General features: G+C 59.3%; 2 protein-coding genes across 5 annotated transcripts; one reads left to right on the forward strand and one right to left on the reverse strand.

The window, feature by feature from the left end:
- Positions 1 to 299: 299 nt before the first annotated feature.
- On the reverse strand, positions 300 to 13,302 carry ST3GAL2 (ST3 beta-galactoside alpha-2,3-sialyltransferase 2). 4 transcript variants are annotated; one of them, XM_021541093.3, is made up of 8 exons: positions 13,234 to 13,302; positions 5,014 to 5,271; positions 4,501 to 4,926; positions 4,189 to 4,382; positions 3,776 to 3,955; positions 3,549 to 3,594; positions 3,270 to 3,389; positions 300 to 3,034 (listed from the first exon to the last, which is right to left on the reverse strand). In XM_021541093.3, the coding sequence occupies exons 3-8, from the start codon at positions 4,831 to 4,833 to the stop codon at positions 2,861 to 2,863; spliced, it is 1,047 nt and encodes a 348-aa protein (XP_021396768.1). In that variant the 5' UTR covers positions 4,834 to 4,926; positions 5,014 to 5,271; positions 13,234 to 13,302; the 3' UTR covers positions 300 to 2,860. The 4 variants fall into 4 exon arrangements, with proteins under 4 accessions (XP_021396768.1, XP_021396769.1, XP_021396770.1 ...); XM_021541094.3 differs by lacking the exon at positions 13,234 to 13,302 and adding an exon at positions 10,249 to 10,739; XM_021541095.3 differs by lacking the exon at positions 13,234 to 13,302 and adding an exon at positions 5,439 to 5,474.
- Positions 13,303 to 14,192: 890 nt separating this feature from the next.
- FCSK (fucose kinase) lies at positions 14,193 to 21,684 on the forward strand. Its single transcript, XM_031505826.2, has 23 exons — positions 14,193 to 14,262; positions 14,337 to 14,494; positions 14,596 to 14,646; positions 14,732 to 14,857; positions 14,965 to 15,037; positions 15,320 to 15,417; positions 15,549 to 15,629; positions 15,718 to 15,837; positions 16,006 to 16,147; positions 16,476 to 16,603; positions 16,706 to 16,807; positions 17,257 to 17,427; positions 17,501 to 17,568; positions 17,709 to 18,079; positions 18,313 to 18,523; positions 18,625 to 18,791; positions 18,884 to 19,111; positions 19,246 to 19,389; positions 19,506 to 19,625; positions 19,698 to 19,885; positions 20,082 to 20,181; positions 20,672 to 20,895; positions 21,073 to 21,684. The coding sequence occupies exons 1-23, from the start codon at positions 14,193 to 14,195 to the stop codon at positions 21,187 to 21,189; spliced, it is 3,258 nt and encodes a 1,085-aa protein (XP_031361686.2). The 3' UTR covers positions 21,190 to 21,684.
- The last annotated feature ends 260 nt before the right edge of the window (positions 21,685 to 21,944 follow it).

The raw sequence follows: 21,944 nt of genomic DNA on the forward strand, positions 1-21,944 counted from the left end.
GACACGGGCTGCATGGGATGAGAGCCTCTGTTTTAGGGTCCAGGGTGGCTGGGACATGGATATGGGGTCTAGGTGAGCAGTAGCATCACCAACTGTTGGGCTCAAGCCGGAGGGGTTGTGCTGGGGCTCTGCTGCTGGGGACCCAGGCTGGCACAGGAGAGGAGAGCAGAACATGTTCTGGGCCCGCCCAGCAACCATCTCATTCCCTTTCCCTCCTCTCCTGACACCACCGATGCCCAGGTTTGGGTGCAGGCAAAGGCACAATAGACAGGGCTATCAGAAGAAAATCACCAAGTAGATCTGATGCATGATTTTTATTGACTTAAAAAAAAACCAGTTGGTTTAAGACAGTTGTGTGCAGAAGTACCCATGTACACAGAGGCTACGGGCCAAGCTGCCCGCCTGCTCCCAGCCCTAGCTCGGAGCACTGGTCTCTCCTTCTCCCAGTGGGACAGGAGGTGCTCAGATCAGGTACCGTGTGATGCAGACAACCTCTGCCAGGTGGGCCAGCCCGGGCACCTCCTCCCTGCCTGCCCTGCCCGTAGCCTGTGCCTACAGCTCCTCTATGTACAGTACAGTGGTGCGCCGGCCGTGCAGCACGCGCCTGCCCGCGGCCGCCCTGCCGGGGAGACACGAGTGGTCGCGAGTCCTAGTGGGACAGCTTAAATAATAATATAATAATAATTAAAACAACAGAGAAAAGGGAAGTAGGGGAAGGAATTTAGCAAAGAAAAAAAATACTGTGAGGGCAGCCAGGAGCTGCAAGCGCGCCTGACTCTGGATGCCAGTACTGTGCTGCCGGAGGGTTTGTACCTGGGTTTGGTACTCAGATTGTCAGGCCTTGCCCTGCTCAGCTGCAACAGGAGCTGGTCCAGCTTCATCTGGCTGGACTGGATTTGGCCAGCCACACTGGATTTGGCCTTTCTAGCCACCAGCGCAGTGGCCTGGATGTGTCCCTCTCTCCCAGCAGCAGTTCCCAGCTAAGATCCAGCGTGGTGCAAAGAAGGAAGTGGGCACAACTGCCAGATACATCGGCCACGTCCCTGCCGCCAGCGCGGGCACAGCCGGGCGTCACCGATGGGAGATGGTCAAGGCACTCATTGTTGCTCGTGGTTTTGTGGTTTTTAATCTTCTTCCCCGTAAAAAAAACCCCACGAAACAGAAATATCAGCAAAAAACACACAGGAAGGTGGAGAGCAGGGCTTGCAGCAGCCTGTGTCCTGTGGCTCAGAGCTGCCTGCACCAGGGCAGCTCCACTTTTACAGATCAAAACCCACCACAAAATTCAGGAGTTTAAATCCCTGTGGACAGAAAAGCTGAATGTCCCCAGCCCGGGAAATTGCCTGCTCCAGGTGACCAACCCACACCCTCGTGTTTCACAATTGAAGAAAAACCTCAAAAAAAAAAAAAAAAAAGAAAACTCTGAAAAAACAACCAAAGCAAAGTAGAGAAACAGGAAGAGGCTGCTACAGAAAAGTCAGATACAAAAGGGGAAAAAAGAAAATCTCCAAACCCAAAAAGCCCTACAGTGATTGTTCCTCAAATTAACTATTGCAACCAGCAAGGCAGCATGGGCAGAGCTTCCCCAGATGGGCACTGCCCCACAGCCCCTGCTCCACTCTCAGCACCAGCTGTGCAAGCAGAGGGTCCCTCTCTGGGGGTCTTTTTCCATGGTTGCCTTTTTCTTAAGCTTTTCAGCATCTCCTAAAAGAAAAAACCCACCTGATTGACCTGAAAAAAGTGATTTTAATGACACCTCTGGGGAGGCAGTTTCCTTCAGCATCTCCCCATCCCATGCCATAGGCTACCTGTCCAGCCCAGGAAGTCCTGAGGGCATTGGCCATACCAGACTGGTGTAAACCAAGCGCCACTCTGGCAAAAGGAGCAAAGACTTTGGGATTTCAGCTTCTCACCAGAGCTGTTTAGAGCAACACAAAAGCAAAAGCAGTTCACTCACCCACTAATCTCTGATCTGTTTCTTCCCAGCCTGTAAGCAGAGGAAATCCTGTCTCCTTGACCCTGCTGCATCCCACAACCCCTTGAGGATCCTACAGCTGCTCACAGAGCTCAGCCAGAGTGACCAGGCTGCTGCTCATGTAGGTTTCTTAGCTGCCTCCTGTATGGTCATTCCTGAAATCTGCCCTTCCCTTCCCCAGTCTTCAGATAGAAGAGCAGGGATGCTGCACCCCAAAATTGAGATTCCTCTTCATCTCCCTGCACAGCTGTGCCAGCAGTCGCCAGCCTGCAGCAGAGTATCAGCAATGGTCGGCTCCCTGAAGCTTCTGGCTCTCCACCACGGATCCATGTGCTGGGACCTGCCTCTGTGCCAGGAGCCTTCTCTGGAGAAACGACAGCATCGGGTGCCCCACGGGAGGGTAAAAGAAAAATACCAAAATAAAGGAAAAAAGAAGCAGCTGGTTCCACTGGTGAGGCTGCGCAGCCGCCACAGCTCCCTCAGCCCTCTCGGCCCGGACGCGATGCTCGAGGGGCTCCCCAAAGTCACGCGGCTTCGGGGCAGGGGGGTTGTCTTCTTTTAAAAAGAGCAGCATTTGGTTTGACTGTAGAGAGATGCAAGGCGGCCACCCCTGCCGCCTGGTCAGTCGCTGATTGTGTTTATAAATCCTTTCTCAGCTGGGTTTCATCATCATAATAATAATAATTAAAAAAAAGCAAAAAGTCTCCTTTAGCTCTGTACCTGATTGGCTGCTGGAGGCACCAAATACCACCACGGTGGCTCTGTCAGCACTGCGGAACTGCGCTGCCCACACGTGCTCCTTGCCTGAGGCCACCAGGGAGACCCTCACCCTCTGCCCCTGCAGGCAGCAGGACTTGCTGGAGCAGGGAGCCAGAGACTCAGCCCTCAGTTTCCCCGGTAAACCTCGATCTTGCTGGTTTTGGCCAGCATGTCAATGATGTGTGCCTCAAAGTCAGCATCGTGCACCCCCGTCTTCCTGAACTCCCCGGCGTAGCGGTTGTTCTCCCAGTAGTGGTGCCAGTTCCCTCGGCTGTCAGCACCGAACCCAAAGACGTTCACCTGCAGTAGCAAGGGAGGGAGTGAGTCAGAACCCCCCACCAGGCTGGGACACACTTATCTCAGCAACCCCTGCACTGCTGGTGTGATTTTCAAAGGTGCCCATCCTTCTGCACAGCCTTCTCACCCCTCAAGGGTGCCCATCACTGTGGTGTCAGGCAACCATAATGACTGCTGCAGTTTGACCCAAAGCAAATCCACTCCATGCCAACCAGGAGCTGAAAGAGACATCACCCACCTCATCACAGACATGGAGAGCAAAGAAGAGCACCAGCATGCCAGTGGAGGGGTAGCGCCCGTGGTGTTCCGTCCAGCGGTCGTGGATGTACTTGAAGAAGGCAGGATTGTAGATCTGCACCTGGGAGGATAGACCAGGGTCAGCACAGGAGCTCCAGCCACGCTCCCTTTGGCACCAGCACTCGTGAAAGGAGCCCTGGAAACCGTGAGGAATGATGAGGTGACAGGGGCCATGGCCATACAGGTGCTCCTGGCAGTGATAGGGATGAGTCCCACGTACCTTTTCTTTGTCCACACGCAGAAAAGGCTTCACAGGTGCGTATGTGCTGGGAAAAGAGCGGAGAGGCAGCTAAGTTCTTGGGGGTCCCATGCCCCCAACTCCAGCCTGAGTTGCCAAGGGGGGCTCTTGGAGGAAGGAACAAATGAATCCCCACTGCTCACAGGGGAGCTGTCCTCAAGTTAGGTGAGCCACCAGCCTGGTGCTGCCACTGCCCACTGGGTACTTACAACCTGATCTGGCCGGTGGAGAGGGCACTGGCGATCCAGAGCAGGTCCAGGGTTTTGAAGGGCACGAGCACAAAGCTGACGTTGGCGGGCAGGTTCTTGGCACTCTCGGGATACATGAAGTGGTGTGTGGTCCGACCACCCACATCGCCCTCAAAGCCCACCGTGGGGGCCTGGTTCATCCTGGGGATAGAGCAGGGAAGATGACACCACTGTCCCAAAGCCCCGTGCCTTTCAGCTGATACGGGTGATCCCCATGAGCTGTTGAATGCTGCCAGGCAGCAGTTTCCCACCCAGGGGAGAGGGCAAGGCTGGACTCACTCCCACTCATCCCAGCACCCGGCGGTGCCAGCATCACCCCATGTCTCTGTGCTGCCCGGGTGGGCAGGTCCCTGGCAGTGCTCTCTGACCCTCACCGCATCACGAAGTCGTGCCCGTCGATTTCCGGTCCGTAACCAGAGCCGCGGAGGTTGCCTGAGTTGCCAACCACGGCGCAGCGGCGGCAGCGGCGTGGGTCACGGGAGCGGTAGGGATCCTCGCCCGGCACGATCTGGAAGAGCTTGCTCAGGACCTCGTGGGTGTTGTGGGACTTGAACTGGGGCTGCAGCATCTGTAAGGAGGGAAGGGGAGCAGGGAGGAATCAGCCAGGGCCCCCTCCTTGGTGGAGGAGGAATCTGTGCCCTCCGCCAGTGCCAGAGCAGATCATGGCACTTCGTCCCTGCACTCACCATCCACCACCTCTGGACGTCGGGCGGTAGGTCCATGTTCTCCTTGGTCCACACTGGGGACACGGTGCCGTCATAGCGCCCATCAAACCAGTCGGTGGCTCCGGGCTCCTCGGCCGGGCAGCGGCGGCAGGAGCAGCCCCGGGGGTACGGCCCCCCTTTGCTGAGCCGCTGCATCCCGGCATAGCCGGGCACCAGCTTCACGCGGTGGATGCCGCCCAGCCCGCCGGGGTCCAGGTAGGCGATGCTGTGGTGGGAGTAGGTGAAAAGGAGGGACATGACGAAGACGAGCAGGAAGGCGGTCGAGAGGAAGCAGAAGCGCAACGAGCACTTCATGGTCGTCGGGTGGCTGAGCCGGGGACGGCGCCCGCTCCGGCACAGGGCGCGGGCATAGGGCGCGGGAGGGCGTCAGCCGGCCAGCGAGGCTCCCTGCAGGAACGAGCGCGGTAACTCCCTGCGGTGGCGGGGCGGGGAGGGGAATAGAGCCTCCCAGGCCCCACCGCACCGGGCTCCTACCTGCTGGGCTGCAGCTTTCCATCCGCGGTGTCCGGCCGCGGCGAGGGCCCCCGGTGGCTCCGCGTGCGGGGCAGGGAGCATCTGCGGAGGGGTCCGGCACAGCCCGGCGCGCCGGCCTCAGCCGCGGCACCGCGCCCCGGCGGCTCCTCCGGGTCCCGGCCCCGGCTGGCGCTCAGCTGCGACGGTGCTCATCGTCCCCGGGGCTTAGCTGGTCCGCTGGCACGCCTGGCTCGGGAACGCGGCCACCACCACGCCGGCCTGGAGAGAAGGGGACTGCGGGTCAAGGAGTGGCGATACAGACAGCAGAGAGGGGCTGCGCCGAGCAGGCGGAGGGTGCTGGGGGCTGAGGACTTTATTCCCCTCTGACCGCCCCAAAATGCCTCCCAGCCCGTCCCAGGCACGGGGCGGCAGGGTACGAGCCATACCCGAAGGCGCACGGTACGCAGGGAGATGGGATGCCGGCATCGCTATCCGCGCCTGGGGAACTCGCGGCAGCTCCCGGACTGTGCCCTCCCTGTCTCCGCCAGACAAAGGCTCAGCCATGAACTCGCCTCCGGAGCGAACAAGCGGCTCCTTTCTGTAGGCTAAATTCTCCTTCTCTATCACGCCATAAGCAGCTCCTCCAAAGTCTCCACGCCGGCTGCCGCCGCCGCCGAGACAGCCGGGGAACAGCCGGGAAACAGTGAGGAAACAGCCGGAAAACAGCGGGGAACAGCCGGGAAAGAACCGGGAAACAGTGAGGAAACAGCGGGGAACAGCCGGGAAAGAACCGGGAAACAGTGAGGAAACAGCTGGGAAACAGTGAGGAAACAGCCGGGGAACAGCCGCTCCGCAGCCTGACGGGCACCCCGGGGACGGACGCCGGGACTGTCCCCCCCGAGTGGCAGCGTCCCTTGGGAAGGTCACTCGCTCGCTCGTGATCCTGGAGGGTAAAAATAGCCAGGGCAGAGGTGCTGGCGCCTGCGCCGGGAAGAGGCGGGAGGAGCGGCCAAGCCCCCCGAGCAGGGGGTGGGCAAAGCCAGACAGCGCTCCTTGGCCAAAAAAAAAAAAAAAAAAAAAAAAAAAAAAAAAAAAAAAAAAGCCGAAAATCCCTTTTTAACCCAGTCACTGAGCTGGAGCAGGATCCAGAATCCCAGGGGTTTGGAGACATGACCTCTCCTCCAGGGCTTTTTGGGGAGGAGGTGACCCTGCCCCAAGGCAAAACCCTGCAAAGGCATCACCTCCACGGCTCAGCCCTGGCCCCAGTTAAGCCGGTGCCGAGGCCGGCAGCAGTAATTAGAAGCTGGTAGGCTCCACGATGCTTCTTCCCTAGGAAAAAAAAACATCTCCTGGAAGACGCTGGCTTGCTTTCCAGGAATAGACTGCTAAGCCCCCAAAAACCTCCTTGTTGGGATGGGAGGAGAACATGGACCCCAAAGGCTCCCCCAGCGCATTGCACTGCCAGGCATGGACACCTCCTGTCAAACCATTAACCCCCTGTCAAATATTTGTTCAGGTGGGGACAGTCTTTAAAGGAAAGAGCCAAAAACTGAAGGCACATCCTGGTTCAGGTATTTTCCGGGGCTCTGGCAGGGAATTTTAACACGCCTACATGACACATGCATGGCCAGCAGTGACTGCAATCAGCTTCCTTGGGCTGCTGCCAGCGGAAAAAGCAGAGTGGTTGTTAAACAGAAGGTTTTTGCATTTAGGGGGTTTGAGATAAAGCCAGTAAAAAGCTATAACACCCCCCGCACTCCAGATGCAAAACGCTGGAAAGATTTGTAGGTAAAAGGAAATTTTGGGGATTTCTTCAGCTATAATATGGCACGGCCACCAAGCAGGATGGGCTAATGCCCCTCCCCTGCTCCCGCTGCTTACCATCCCACGGGGCTTTTTAAAGGCTAAAGGAAATGAGCTATCACGTGCTTGTGTTATTTTTGTTCCTGGTGAAAGGGGGAAAATCCCTTTCCGGCTCCCCAGCCCAGCCTGGTCCTCTGTGATGAATCCCAGCCCTGACACCATCTGGAGCACATTTTGTACGGCCCCCATTCTGGGGCCTCCTGGAGCTGCCCCCGACCACAGCGCGGGGGGGAAAACCCCCCTCCAGCCCAGCTCATGTGTGGAAAAGAAGTCTTAAATCCCAGCGGCTGGTTTGAGTCATCATTTTCCTAGCAGGAGCTGGCAGCTATTTTTCCATCTGCACTGGTCCTTACAGCCCCCAGCAGGGACAGGGCACCCACACATACAAACATTCCCCAGCAACATCCATGCCCTCCCTGCCCAATCCTAATCCAACCCACCTCCACAAATAAAACCCCACTTGCAGGAGCTTTTTGCACTTGGATGTTTCCTTCTTAAAATAATAAGGGATTTCAGGATTTCTTTTGTGGTGAGCAAGCTTGGCAACTCATCGATGCCACTAAATACTCTTCCATTCCCAAATTCATCCCCAGGATCCTAAATTGCCTCCTGAGGACCATGTACTCATTAAACACAAGTTTCTTTTTGATTGCAGGAGATAACGAAGTGAGGCTATTAAAAGGTCCTGGCAAATTGCTCAGCTGCTTTTACAGGTGGATGGTTTTTTCTAATCATATAATCTTTCATTTCAGGATGAATGCTGGAGTGATGTGACCAACAGCCCCAGGGCCTGGAGGATGCCTACCCCTTCCCTGCCAGACAAAACACCATAGACACATCCCCACTCAGCATCTTTAGGTCTTGTTGGCTTTGTTTGATCATTTCTAAGATATCCTGGGGTTGTTGGCATGAATTTCCATGCCAGTAAATGTCAGGGTGGGCAAAGGAAGGAGCCAATCCTGGGAGATGGGATGTCACCATGTTTGGGGCAGGGAGAGAAGGGGAGTAGAGGAGCAGTGGCAGCATTGTGTGCACTGGCTGCAGTGCAGGAGCAGGAGCATTGTCTGCACTGGCTCATGCTCATATGCTCTTCCCAGGGATGAATGGTCCGAAAATTCTCCCTGGAGCCTTTGGGAAATGCCACCCTGCATGGCCAGGTGCTCCTCATCCCATGATCCCTGTGCAGAGACATCACTTCTGCCACCACCAAACCATTGACTGGGTGGTAGAGAGGTGCATGGCCCTTGCAGGTGGAGGAAGCACACAGGGCCTCCTTGTACTGGACTGGCATCTCTGTCATGGGTGGAAAACCTGAGAATTAGGGTTGGGTTTTTTGGCAGGGAAGGAGCACATCTGAGTCGAGTTTTCTCCCACCTCCTTCAGTGCCAGACAGAAACAGCGAGTAGTGACCTGTCCTTGTTTCAGGCACAACTTCAGTGAGCAGGATTCCTACAAAAAGTCATAAAACCATTCCAATTTCTTTTTGCCCATGGCCCAAGCACTGCCAGAGGCTGCAGCCCCCAGGCAGAGTGCCGAGGAGCTGCTTGCCCCCGTGGGGCCGTCAGCTCGTGTTAGCTTGGAACAGCGAGCGGGAACTGCCGGGGGCAGCGCGGGAAGGGACGATAGCCTGTCCCTCTGCATCACTGGGCTTCCAAAGCCAGAGCAAGGCTTGGCGACAAAAGTGCACTTAATTAAGAAGGTTCTTCTTTCCTGCTTTTTTCCCTTTGAATTTTTTTCCCTCCCTGGAAGCTGGATGGGAGAGGGAGCAGACCCGGTGTTGGCACAAGGATGTTTCTCCCTGCCATGGGGTGATGCCGTGAAGAACTGATGGCCAGCAGTAGACAAGCACCAGGTATTAAGAGAAGAAGCCAATTTCATGCATTAAGCCATCACCACATCCCAACAGCAACGAGGACCTGGTAACTAATTCTTCATCCTTTTAATTAATCATACTCCTATCAGCCAGCTCAATCAGCTAATGGAGCCAAGTTAATTGGGTTTCCCATGTTTTAAACCCTACTCGTGCCCCTGGCTGCCAATGGCAGCAGTTCCAGCCTTTCCTTGTCTCTGGCCTCCAGAGGGGTTATTTCGGTCTCATCCCTCAGCACTGGGATAGGGCCAGGAAAAAGCATGGAGGCCAAATCTCCACCACAGAGCTGAGATGGAGCCAGCCACACTGAGGCCATTTCCTATGGGATTTAGGGGCACAGGGGAGTGCCAGAAGTGGGAAACAGAATGGAATGCTCCCAGCCTTGCTGGTAGATGGGCCTGTAGGGACTGGTCCAATAGCATCCCAAGCCCCTTGGCTCAACCACAGTGTGACCCTCAAGGAACTGCACCAGCCTGAGCACCCTGTGCTGCTCAGTGGAACAATGCTGGGTGGGCACTCTCCCCCCAAAACTCACACTGGCAGAAGCAGCCAAGGCAGATGCCTGTCCCTGCAGCTCCCATTGGGACCACCCAGCCACATGTACCAGCCTGTGTGGCTGATGTCTCTGAGCATTCTCCAGTGCCATTTCCCCCACCCTCTGCCAGCCACTCTGGGTCTCCCCAGGGGGAACAAGGGACCCTGCACTCCAGGGCTGTTGATAAGCTCAAGGCCATGCTCACAGCATGACTTTGTCACGCTCAGCTCCCTGTGCCAGGAGCAGCAGCTCCCTCCTTGAGGCAGGACAGGCAGGGAGGGGAATGGGATTCTCCCTCCTAATCCTGAATGCCTGTGGAATTGAGAGGCAGAGACAGCCCAGCTGCTCTGCACCTCAAGCACCCACCCCAGAACCCCCAGTTTTCATCATCTGCCTCAATTTGCACCAATTCAAGTACCAGCATCTCAAGTACCACACAGCTGGGTACCACTGAACCCCAGGGCAAGCACCACCACACCAGGTGCCACCAAAGCTGTCCCACGAAGCAGCCAGGTTTGGCCAACCAACCCAGCAGAACAGAGGAGGCAGAGCCCAAGGTTTACCACCCACCCCTGCCTACTCCTCTCTCCCATCCTTGCCCCAGCTCCCTGTGCAAAGCCATCTGGTCCCATGGGGAGCCAGCTCCCCACTGCTGGCCACATTTCTGTCTCACCCTCCCACAGCTGCAGGCTGGGGTCAGCAGGGTCTGCCTAGTCCCCATCCCCCTTCCTGCCTGCTACAGCAGGGCTGCACCCCACAGACACCCCTGAACCAGCCTCCCTGCAGCCTCAGCTGCCTGTGAAGATGTGGTCACAGCAGACACACTCCCCAGGAAGGGCAGGGCGCCCGCTCTCCTTTCACCACCAGCATCCGCAGCTGCCAGCAGCACCCTGAGCCTCCCCACCGGCTGGGAAGGAACCACTTCCCCTCCACCACTGCTGCTGTTTTTACCAGCCTGGACCAGTTAGGTTCATGCCTGATGCCTCACCAGGAAAGTATGTGCAGGAGTGCAGGACAGGCGGATGCTGCAGCAGGAGGTGCCGCTGTGGGCTGTGGCCCTGTGCCCGGGGAAGGCGAGCTGGGACACGGAGCCCCCCTCACTTTCCCGTCTTCCTTCCTGGATCTCACCTGCCCCGAGAGTCGGAGGCGGCGGAAAACCAAAGGTTCTCCTTTGGCTTTCGAGGGCTGGTTGATGGGTGCTGTACCAACAGCTGCCCTCTCTGCCCCGGGGAGCAACCCAAACCGAGAACTGCAACCTCGGCACACGCTGCGGGTGGCCCCATGAAGCCACCCTGGGTTGCTCCGCCTGCGGGCAGCACCGAGAGGACGTTGAACGCGTTAGGGAAATTGCACCGATGAGATTTCATTGCAAGGAAGTTACGAAAGGCTCCCCAGGCCGGAGGGCATCAATCCCAGCACAGCCCAGTTACAGCCAAGAACTCCCATTAAATGTAAAATTAGAGCAGTTCCACTGGCGAGAGCCCTTGACTTCTCTCCACTAGCTGGGGCTCTGCTCAGACACCTGGGGAGAAGGGGGAGCATTTGCAGCTTCCTAATTAGCCCAATTACTGCTGCAGATCAAAAGTCCTTTGCTGGGGACATGGTTGTACCCGGAGCAAAGTGACTGCAGCTTGTTCTGGTTTCCCAAGAGCAACTTTGAGGGTGTTATTTTAGAGCTCAAACACTGAACTTTTTCCCATTCCATAAGGAAGAAAAAAAATCTATACACACACACACACACATATATAAATTTTTATATGCATTCATCACTCATCCATGTGCAGTTTTGGGGGTATCTTTGGGAACTTTGCCTTGGAGCTGGGACCCAAATCCCTTGCACTTTCCAAGAAAAGCTTTTGGAAGATGCCAGTGGCAAAGCCGAGAGATACCCCGGAGCCCAGCAGGGCAGGGAGGGGAGGTTCCCGGCCTCTCCCATCACATCTCATCCCCGCGGGGTCAGGCGGGCTCTGATAAATCCTGGCTCATGAAGAAGCATTGAAGCCGCCCAAGCCACTGGAGAGCAATTAGCAGCTTGCAATCGTGCAAAAAATTAAATGCAACCGGAAGATATTAAAGCCATGGAGCTGCCGGGACCTCGGCGTGCCAAACTGGGCGGCATCCGGCGTGCCGAGAGCCCGCAGCAAAACCACCGAGCCCTCAGTGCCATCGGAGCCTTTCCCCAAAAAGCGGCAGTTTGGAGCTTGTTTGGGCAGGAAAATTCAAGCGTTCCCGCAGCATGCGGCAGCGGGGGCTCTCCGTGCCTGCCTCCGGCGCCGGCGGGGCGTGGGCGGCGAGCGGAGCGCTCCCGAGGACCGCCATGAGCTCCCCGAGCAGAGGGAAGCGCTTTGGACGGGCAGCTGCCGCACACAGCCGGCAGCGGGGCCGCTGCCGCTGCCAGATGGGGACTGACAGACAGACAGACGGACGGACAGACAGACGGACAGACGGGCACGCGCGCCGGGGCGGGCGGCGGGCAAGGCACCCCCAGCCCAACCCTCCCCGCTGAGGCCGCGACTTTTGCTTCTGACAGAAGGGGAAGAAAAGGGAAGAAAGGGAAAACAAAGCCCAAAGCGTTGAGGAACTTCCCGTTGGCGCTCACCGCCTTGGCCACGATGTGGCCGGGGCGGCTGCTCAGGGCTAGGAAAAGGAGAGCCCGAGACAATGCAGGGTAAACCAGCTTTCAGCAGCTCAGAGCCCACACGTCTTCCTGGAGGAGGCTCAGCAAGTTTTGGGGTTTGGTGTGGTTTGGTTCCCCCAGCCACGTTTTATGATTGTTGGCAGCAAGGCGGGGACGTGGCCCTTCCTCCAGTCTGAGCTTGCATGCTGCCCAAGTGACATCCTCCCCCCAATATTTTCCTGTTGGCATGGGAAGCCCTCACTCTAGGGAAGTATTTGGGAGCTTTGGAATAAGTACTCTGACTCTGCAGCTGGAGCCTGAGCAAAACCTTGCCTTCCCCCTGAGCTAGCAGCACTTAAGCCCCCGGCATATGTGGGGACCCCTTGAATCGCCAGGCCCTGAAATAGGGCTCTAGTATCAATCTCTCTCTGGCAGATGTGCTTCAGCCAGGGAAACAACCTAAAACAATGGGACAGGCACGCCCATAAGGTCTCACACCAGTGCCCACCTTAGTGCCCCCACGCACACAAAGAAGCAGGCAAAGGACATCCCCTGCTCGGTGACACAGTTTTCTGCCCCGTCCCCAGGGACGCTCAGGCTGTTTGTGAAATCCTGGCTGCCACTACCCATGCAATGGATGCCGTGTGTCACGCAGCCATGTGTCACACTGCTGCTGAGGGACCCTGCACACTGGCACTGGTGGGGACTGGGGCCACTCGCAGCCAGCCCTCCCACCCTGATCCTCCGGCGCTGCCCTCAAGATCCCAGGGCACACGGCTGGAGGGGAGCAGCCCCAGCCCCAGCCCCGACACCCCGGCATCTTCCCCTGGCGAGCACATCCTGCCGGGCAGCACCCTGGGGCTGCTCCCCGGGCTGACACCGCGGCTGGGGCCAGCACATCCTGGGGACGGCACCGCAGGGCCCGGGCCAGCATTCCGGACCAGCGGAACCTCCTGGTCTGAGCCCAATGCAACCCGGGTGGATGCTCCCGGCAGCCAGCAACCAGCACCGGGAGCAGCGCCCAGAACCCGGACCCGCACCCCGGACAGGGGCAGCACATCCCAGGGCTGTTCAGCACCCACTGCATCCCGGGCGGACACTCCCAACCCCGAGACCTGCACCCAGCCCCGGGACCAGCAACCGGGACCACCACACCGGGGATGAACCCCACGCATCCCGTGTGGGTGCCCCCGAGGCCGGCTCCCAGCACCGGGACCAGCCTGCAGCAGCGGGGCAGCTCCCGGCCGGGCTCCCCCGCCGCCGCCCGCTCCCCGCCGCCTCCCCGGGACCGGCATCCCGAGCCGAGCCGGGCCGTGCCCACATCCCCCGCCTCGGGCCCGCTCTCCGCCGCGGTACCTGGCTCAGCGCCGGCATGGCCCCGCCGCCGGGCTCACCCGGGCCCCGCCGCCACCGCCCTCCGCGCCGTGCGGAGCCGTGCCGTGCCGTGCCGCGCCGCGCGGGCGGGGGGGAGGGGGGCGGACGGGCCCGGCAGGCTGGGAGATGTAGTCCTGGGCCGCTCGACGGGGCTTGTGGGACTTGTAGGAGGCGAGCGGGACCGCCTGCGCCCACTCCCCCACCGGCATTTCGGGAATCTACCCCCGTGCCCAGCCCGGGACTCACCCCGGCACCACCCAGCCCGGTGCCCAGCATCGGCATCCCCGGTACTCAGCCACCAGGATTCACCCCGGTACCCACTCGGCTCATCGGTAGCCCCCTGAACATCCCCGGCACCCACTGCGATACCCAGCTCGGTACCACCCCAGTACCCACCCGGCATCTCCGAGCATCGGCACCCCGGCAGCCATCCCCCGTTATCCATCGCGGTATCCGCCCGGCGCGCTGGCAACTCCCGCCACCGTCTCTGGTACCCGCCCCGGGACGCACCCCAGTGCATCGACACCCCCCAGTTCCCACCCCGATCGTACCCCAGCACCCACCGGGCACCCATCCTGACAACCCACCGGGAACCGACACCAGCGCCCGGGCGCCCCTTCTCTCTGCAGAGAACCAGCCCTGCGAGCAGCCGGACTCATGACAGGGGTGACGCAGGGCACCTCGGGGTACGCACCGCCGCCGAAACCCATTTGAGGGCAGAAAGCATCAAATCCCCATTCCCGCTTTGAAAGCCCCCCGGGATGGGGGAAAGGGGGCAGCAGCACAAGGGTGCGCTGTGCCTTTAAGGGGTCCCTGCCCGGCCGCGCGCTGCACGCTGGGAATTGTAGTCCTTCAGCACGCAGCGCCCCGGAGGGACTGCGGGGCTTGAACTAAACATCCCAGCAGGCCCCGCGGCGCCGGGCGGGGCGGAGGCGGCGCTTATGGCGGCGGAGTGGAGCGCCGTGCTCCTCACCTGCCGGCGGGGCCATGGCGTGTGCGCCCTGCAGCGAGGCAAGTGGCGGGGCGGGCGCCGCTTCTCCGTCCCTGTGCCCGGCTCTTACCGCCGCCCGCCTCTCGTTTGGCAGAGCTGGAGGTGCGGCGGCTGCGGGGCGGGCTGGGCCCGCGTCCCCCCGCGCTGCTCCTGGCCGTGGAGGACCCCTGGGCCCGCCTGGGCAGCGGCGGTGCCACCCTGAACGCTTTGCTGGTGGCGGCCGAGCACCTCAGCGCCCGGGCCGGATGCACGGTGAGAGGGGACCGCCTCCGGAGGGTCCGGGGAGGGGACGCTGGAAGTGAGGGGAGCGCCCGTCCTGTCTCCACTGACTGTTCCCGGCTGTCCTCTCGCAGGTGGTGACCGCTGACGTCCTGAGAGATGCCCGCATCCTCATCCTGCACATGGTGAGAGCCGACCTGCAGCCCAGCATGGGACCTCTCATTGCATCCACTCCCTCAGGGTGATCCCCCGTATTCTCCGTCCCACCAGGGCCGCGATTTCTCCTTCGATGACTGTGGCCGTGCCTTCACCTGCCTGCCCGCTGAGGAGCCCGGCGCCCCCGCCGAAGCGCTGGTCTGCAACCTGGACAGCCTGCTGGGGACCATGACACACCGGGTCTGTGTAACCTGGGGATGGGTTTGGCTCCCAGCAGGATGGAAATGGTGTTGGGTTCCTGGGCTCCTTCCCTGCCATCCTTGAGCATGCCATCCTTCCCTTGGCAGCTCTGTGTGGGCTCCCCACCTGGTGTCTGGGTCTGCAGCACCGACATGCTCCTCACCGTGCCCTCAACACCAGGTGAGTGGATACCAGCCTTGCTTCCAGCACCTGCTTTGGTGTGGGACAGGGTTCTGTGAACAGCACAACTGGTTCAGCCTGTGCTGTGCTCCCATGAGGGTGTGGATGCTCAGCTATTTCTGTCCTGTGCATGGTTGGGATCATCCATTGTGCCTGCAGGGAGGTGGCTGAGGCTGGATGCTGCTGCCACTTCTGCTGCTGTGGTCCAGGTTTTTAGGCAGTTGTGCCAGTGTGAGTACAGGTACTGCCCCAGTGGGCACTGATCTCTGTCTCTCCTCCCAGGGATCAACTGGGACGGCTTCCAGGGTGTCCGAGTGGTTGCAGTGCCCGGGAGTCCAGCATATGCCAGGAACCATGGGGTCTACCTCACCAATGAGCAGGTTGGGGCAGCTCCCCCTTCAAGAGGCATCCCTTGGAGGTGCAGGGATCCCCAATCCCCAAGGTCTCAGCACTGCTGTGGCTGCTCGTCTTGGGGTCCCTGAAGAGCTCACTGGGGTGGTTTTGCTCCTAGGGGCTGGTGCGCGACATCATCTACAAAGGCACAGAGGCCCAGATCCAGCAGTGTGCAGGGCCAGATGGCACTGTCCCACTGGTATGACAAGACTCAGGCATTGGTGACCCTGCCAGCCCCATCCCTTGTGTCACCACAGCTGCAGCCTCAGCCCTGGTGTGCCTGGCAGGTGTGCGGGATTGTTTTCTTCTCCTCGGATGCTGCCGAGCAGCTTCTGGCCACCCACGTCATCCCTCCTCTGGACGCCTGCACCTACATGGGGCTGGACTCGGGGGCACCACCCATCCAGGTGACAGCCCCTCTGTGGGGGACGGGACCCTTTGCCACACAGGTGTCACTGCTGGGCATCTCTGTAGGGTCTGTTTGCCCTCACACTGCCAGATTTGGGTGGGAGAGAGCACCAGGAGCAGGGTGGGGTTCAGGATGGCTGAACCCAACAAGTCCCTTCTCTCCCCAGCTCTCCCTCTTCTTCGACATTGTGCTGTGCATGGCAGGGGGGATGACAGAGGAAGATTTTGTGAAGGGTGGTGGTGATGCCAGTGTGAGGAGCGCACGCTCCGTGCTGTGGACGGCTCTCCGTGGCTTCCCTCTTAGCATGGGTGAGTGCTTCCTTCCCGCTTCCAGTGGAGTGTCCCTGCCCAGGCAGTTGTAACTGGGTGATCTTTAAGTCCCTTCCAACCCCAACCATTCTGTGTTTTGGTGCTGCAGTGAGTGCATGTGATGTGACCCATTCTTGGGCCCTCTTCCCTGCATGGCTAGAGATTGGGTGGTCAGGGTCTGACAGCCATCTCTGTCACCCCACAGCTCTGGGTCCCCAGGTCTTCACTGCTGCCCCTTCAACTGGGGATGTTCACCCTGGCTCACATGAGTGTCAGACACACCCCTTTCTTTTTGTCAGTGTGCTGAAAGCTCTCCTGTCCCCCTCAGCCTGCATTCCCAATGCATCCTACGACTACATGACTGCCTCTGCAAGCGACCACATCCGCAGCCTGACTCTCCTGCCTAGCTCTGCCAGCCACCTCCGCTTCTGCAAGACAGCCCATTCCCACGTGGATGTATGTCCTTCCATCCCCAGCCTTGCTCACACGTGTTTTTCGGGGGCTGCTCTGGGCTGTGTGCCCAGCCCCTGGTCCCACGTGTCTCTGTGCCCTTGGCAGCAGCCCTGTCTCCTGGAGGATGGCTCTTCGGTCACCAACTGCCTGCTGGAAGGAGCTGTGCAGCTGGCAGCTGGCAGTGTCATCCAGCACTGTCACCTCCAGGTACTTGACTAGGATGGGAGTGATGCACAGCTCCCAGTGCACTGAATGGGCAGTAGGATGACATGTTGCTGCCCAGGATGGAGGAAACACAGCTGTGAGATTTGGGGTGCCCTTCCTCTTTGGGGCTGCTTTTTTGGCTGGTGCTGGGCACCCTGGTGTCTGTCACCTTCTGCAAACAAGGGGTTGAGGCTGTCACTTCTGGCCTGTCCTGAGCTGGGAACCAGGGCAGACCCTCTCCTTTGGGGGCTCTGTTATGGCTGTGAGCCCTGCAGGCTGTTGCCTGGCCTGAATTTCTGTAGTCTGTGTTTCTGCAGCATTGTGACAAAACTACATCCTGACACCTGGCTTGTGCTGGCACCAGTTTGTCTCTCAGGGTAGTTATCCCATTCCAAGGTGAGGATTTGACTCTGATTGGGGGGCCAGCCATGCCACTGTTGCTTCTTCCTCAGGGTCCCCTGGTGATCGGCCCTGGCTGCCTGCTCTCAGGCCTCGACGTGGACTCCTCACCAGCCCTGCGGGGCTGTCCCCTGCGTGATGTTGTCCTGCAGGGCCACCGTGTCCGGCTGCGTGACCTGCCCTGCCGCGTGTTCACTCTCACTGGCCGCCTTGACGACTGGCAGGTGCGGGGGCAGTGAGATGGCACAAGGCTCCCAGCAAAGCCAAAGTGTGACCAACCCCTCTGTGTCCCTGCAGAGCCCTGTGGAAAAAGCCACCTACCTGAACGTGCCCTGGGCTGAGTTTTTCCAACGGACAGGTCTACGGTAAGTATCACATGTCAGACTGGGACGGGGGACCCAGCTCGAGGTGTCATGGCCACTCCAACCCATCCCACATTCTAGCTCCCCTTATGGAAGGTGTCCTCGAGCCCCAGGGCAGTGCTGATGGTTTCTCCCTCCTGCAGGGAAGGGGACCTTTGGGATGCTGAGACGCCGCGGGGGAGCCGCTGCCTGCTCAGCGGCCGGCTCTTCCCGGTGCTGCACGCCCGCGAGGCGCTGGGGCTGGAGGATGTGCTGTGGCTGCTGGGCCTGGACTCAGTGGCCAGTGAGCAGCTGGTGCGCTGGAGGACGGCCTGGCGCATGTCCTGGCAGGAGTTGCTGCCCTGCCTGGACACAGAAGCTGAGCTGGGTGCCCGCCAGGCCCTGTTCTTCCTGCAGGGCCAGCGCAAGGTGCGGCGGGTGCTGCTGGGGCGCCAGGACAGCAGCCTCCTGCCGCTTGCCCGCAGCGCCGTCCACGAGGGCTACCACAAGGCCATGCTGAGCACGCTGGATGAAGGTGAGCTGGACTCATGAGCTTGTCTCTCATTATCAGGACTGTTCAGTGCTCCCCACTGCCTTCAGCAATTTCCCCCCGCTATTGCAGGGGTGTACCTGCAGGGCGTCCAACAAAGCTGAGTGGGTGCAAGCCATTCAAGTCCCGCTTCCCTGGGGATAGCTTATGACAGAAGCTTGTTGGGGTACAGTGCAGCCTGGCTGTGCTTTGCAGCCTCCTTTTGTTTTATTTTCTAGTTGCCTCCACGGCCAGCGACGCTGGTATTGCAGCACGGGCACTTGCCTGTATTGCTGAGGTCCTGGGCTGCATGGCACAAGGGGAAGGGGGCTTGCGGAGTGGTCCTGCTGCCAACAGGGAGTGGGCCTCAGCTTTTGGGCGCCTGGAGAGAGGGGACATTGCTGGTGGTGTCCAGGAGCTGGCTGCTGAGCGACAGAAGTGGATGAGCCGGTGAGGCTGGGGCTGGCAAGAGGCAGCTGGCCCATTCCCATTCCAGGCAATGGTGCTGTCATGGAGATGTGCCAGTGGGCTCAGCATCTCTCCTATCCCAGGCCGGCTCTGCTGGTGAGAGCAGCTCGGCACTACGAGGGGGCCGAGCAGATCCTCGTCCGGCAGGCAGTGATGTCCTCATGCCAGTTCATCACCGTGGAACAGGTGGAGCTGCCACCCTTGGGGCACTGGGTGCAGGTGATGTGTCCAGCCCGCCTGGACCTCTCTGGTGAGCACATTCCCTGAGTCAGATGATCCTCGTCTCAGCCCTGTGGTGCTGGGGGAACAGGAGTAAAGGAGGATGATGGTGAGTGTTGGCAGGTGGCTGGAGCGACACACCCCCCATCACCTACGAGCACGGGGGGGCTGTGGTGGACGTGGCAGTGCTGGTGGATGGGTGCCGGCCCATTGGCGCCCGGGTGCGGCGCATTGCCCAGCCAGAGCTGCGCCTCGTCAGCCTCAGCGGGACGCCACAGAGCGAGGTGGTGGCAGAGCTGGTGTGCCGGGAGCTGGAGCACTTACAGGATTACTGCCAGCCTCATGCACCAGGTGAGGGGTCACCTGCCAGCCTGGCTCTGTCCCTGCGATGTCCTGTTGGTGCCAGGATGGCCCTTTTTGGGGCCAATGGGATGAGGGAGCAGGTAGCACAGCAGGCATCAGCTTTACTTCTTTTTTGTTTTCAGGAGCCCTGCTCAAAGCTGCCTTTATCTGCACCCAGGTTGTGCAGTTCCCCTCACAGAGACCCTTGCGGGCCCAGCTGATGGAGAGTTTTGGGGGTGGCTTTGAGGTGCACACCTGGTCCAAGCTGCCCCATGGGTCTGGCCTCGGTAGGTCTGCTAGGAAGGGGCTGGGTAGTCCCTCACTGGTGCCTGGGAATCTGCCCCCCAGCCCCCAGGGTCACAACAGTGTCTCCCTGCCCTGGCCCCACCTCTGCTCCCTCCAGGCACCAGCAGCATCCTGGCAGGAGCAGTGATGGCATCCCTGTACCGGGCAGCGGGGAAGGCTGCCAGCACTGAGTCCCTTGTCCATGCTGTGCTGCACCTGGAGCAGAGGCTCACAACAGGTAGGGTCTGGGGGAGCAGCTGACCCACAAGGTGGGGGTCCCAGCAGTGACTGATGACTCTCTGCCCTGCAGGGGGTGGTTGGCAGGACCAGGTTGGTGGGCTCATTCCTGGCATCAAAATTGGGAGGTCGAAAGCCCAGCTGCCACTCAGAGTGGAAGTGGAGCAGATCCTGGTCCCTGATGGTTTTACCCAGACTCTGAACGATCACCTGCTGCTGGTGTACACGGGGAAGACTCGCCTGGCCCGCAACCTACTCCAGGTAATGCCTGGGTGCCTCTGGGTGTCATGGGCTGGCCTCTGCTCCCCCTGTGGCCTTTGGTGGCATCCCCTTCACTTGTGCAGAGCTTTGCCACCCCAGAGGGAGCTGGCATCCAACGGCCATGGGTGCAGCACTACCTCCCCAGGTGCTGCTAGAGCCAGGAGGACAGTGACAGGGACATTCTGGCTTCTTGCAGGATGTGGTGAGGAACTGGTACGCCAGGCTGCCCTCCATCGTACAAAATGCTGACGCGCTGGTGAGCAATGCTGAGGAGTGTGCCCAGGCCTTGAGGCAAGGTGTGAGCCCCCTTCCCTAGGCCAGGTTCACCCTTTTAACAGCTGAAGAAACACAAACTTTCCCAGGGCCAGGTTGTGCAGTCTCAGAGGGGAAAAAGGCTGGAGTGTGCAGGCTTTTGCAGCTGCAGAAGCTTCAGGCAATACCCCAAAATTCAGGCTTGAACGAAGATCTTGAGGGAGAGGGGGTTAGACATGCTGGATATGATTGATTAGCAATGTGCCATTGGTGACAGGGCTGGCGGCCGTGCCTGGTCAGTGCAGTGGGTTTATTGGGCTGCTGCGGAGAGGAAGCTGGAACATTAAAGCAAGCAAATCCTCCTCCTGTGGAGGATTAAAAATAGCAATGTGACAAGGCTGGGGTTGCCTGCTTGACCGGAAGAGCTGAGAGGAACTGGAAAAGAGAAGGGAAAATTTATCTTGGGCTGAGCATGTTTCTGCCCTTTGGGTGAGAAACAGAGACAAGTAATTTGCAATATACCCTCCTCTGCAGGTGACCTCCTGCTCCTTGGCAAGTGCCTGGACTGCTACTGGCAGCAGAAGAAGTGCATGGCCCCGGGTTGCGAGCCGCTGGCCGTCGGGCACATGATGGACGCTCTGCGGCCCTACGCCTACGGGCAGTGCTTGGCTGGGGCTGGCGGCGGCGGCTTCCTTTACATCTTGACCAAAGCCCCTCGGCAGAAAGAGGCTTTGCACCAGATCCTGGCAAACACTGAGGTGAGCTGTGAGCCCCCCACTGTTGCAGGCAGCTTGCAGCAGCCTTATATAGAGCATGAGGAGCATCTCTCCCCACCGCACATTGCTTGTTGTTCCAATGCCCTCCTTGGGACCTTGGAGGTGAGAAGGGGTCCTTTCCAGGCTCCTGCCCCAACCTGTGACTCTCTTTTTTTCTAGGGACTGGGCAACTTCAGCATCCACAGCATTGAAGTGGACACGGGTGGTTTCTCTGTGGAGGTCGTGGGATGTGATATGAAGGATGGTGCTCACCCTGGAGGGGACAGAGCTGTGTGAAGGCCTTCAGCCCTGGCCCATTCCTGGCAGATATCCAGAACAGGTGCAGGGAAATCCCCACTACTTTAGGAGAGGCTTCTTCAGCCAGCTCCAGCAGGTGCCTTAGGTCTCCATGTGGCCTTTTTGTGATGCTACTTGCCCAAAAGCCACAGCCTGGAGAAGTTCTGACAAGTTGTGCAGGCAGGCAAAACTACCCCTGGCCTTGCTGGAGGGACAGTTTGCTAGGGCCTCCAGTCTGATTTTGGTGTTTCACTCCAGTTTTTACAGTTCTCCAAAGGGAACAAGCCAGCATTTGTGATGCTGTGTCTAGCCGGACTGCTGTTCCAGCAGCAGGGATCCAAGCTGACTGTTCAGCATGCAATGCTCCTGCAACAGCTGGATGTGCAATCAAGACCGTCTTCTGTCCTGAGGCACTGTTTCCACAGGGAAATAGTGCATAGTGAAAGCAAGTTACTAGTCCATGCAATATCTGAATAAAAAAGCTTGTTTTCAGCATGTGTTTATGCCTCTCTGTCTGAGCAGGGCTGCTCTCTCTTCACAGGACAGCAAAGGTCCAGCACTGCGTGGAAAAAGCTTTTCCAGGGGTGGGAATGGCAGAACCTGCATGCAAGGGCTGGTCTTCCCCTTCCATGGCCCTGGCTGAGGGAGGCAGCCAGGCAAGACAAGGAAGAGTCCCTGGATGCCCTGGCACAGGGTAGAAGAGAAGAACTGAAGCAGAGCAGAGCTCTTGTCCCAGATCTCTCCAGCTCCCTCCA

The sequence above is a fragment of the Lonchura striata genome, chromosome 13, assembly GCF_046129695.1.
Source record: "Lonchura striata isolate bLonStr1 chromosome 13, bLonStr1.mat, whole genome shotgun sequence".
Lineage (NCBI taxonomy): Eukaryota > Metazoa > Chordata > Aves > Passeriformes > Estrildidae > Lonchura > Lonchura striata.

Coding starts and splice junctions, on each gene's coding strand:
- ST3GAL2 (XM_021541093.3), bottom strand. CDS start 4,833: ATGAAGTGCTCGTTGCGCTTCTGCTTCCTCTCGACCGCCTTCCTGCTC. Junction 3,956..4,188: donor GGGCACGACTTCGTGATGCG/GTGAGGGTCAGA, acceptor CTCTATCCCCAG/GATGAACCAGGCCCCCACGG. Junction 3,035..3,269: donor CTCTCCATGTCTGTGATGAG/GTGGGTGATGTC, acceptor TTGCTACTGCAG/GTGAACGTCTTTGGGTTCGG.
- FCSK (XM_031505826.2), top strand. CDS start 14,193: ATGGCGGCGGAGTGGAGCGCCGTGCTCCTCACCTGCCGGCGGGGCCAT. Junction 17,569..17,708: donor TTCCAACGGACAGGTCTACG/GTAAGTATCACA, acceptor TCCCTCCTGCAG/GGAAGGGGACCTTTGGGATG. Junction 19,626..19,697: donor GGAGCAGAGGCTCACAACAG/GTAGGGTCTGGG, acceptor TCTGCCCTGCAG/GGGGTGGTTGGCAGGACCAG.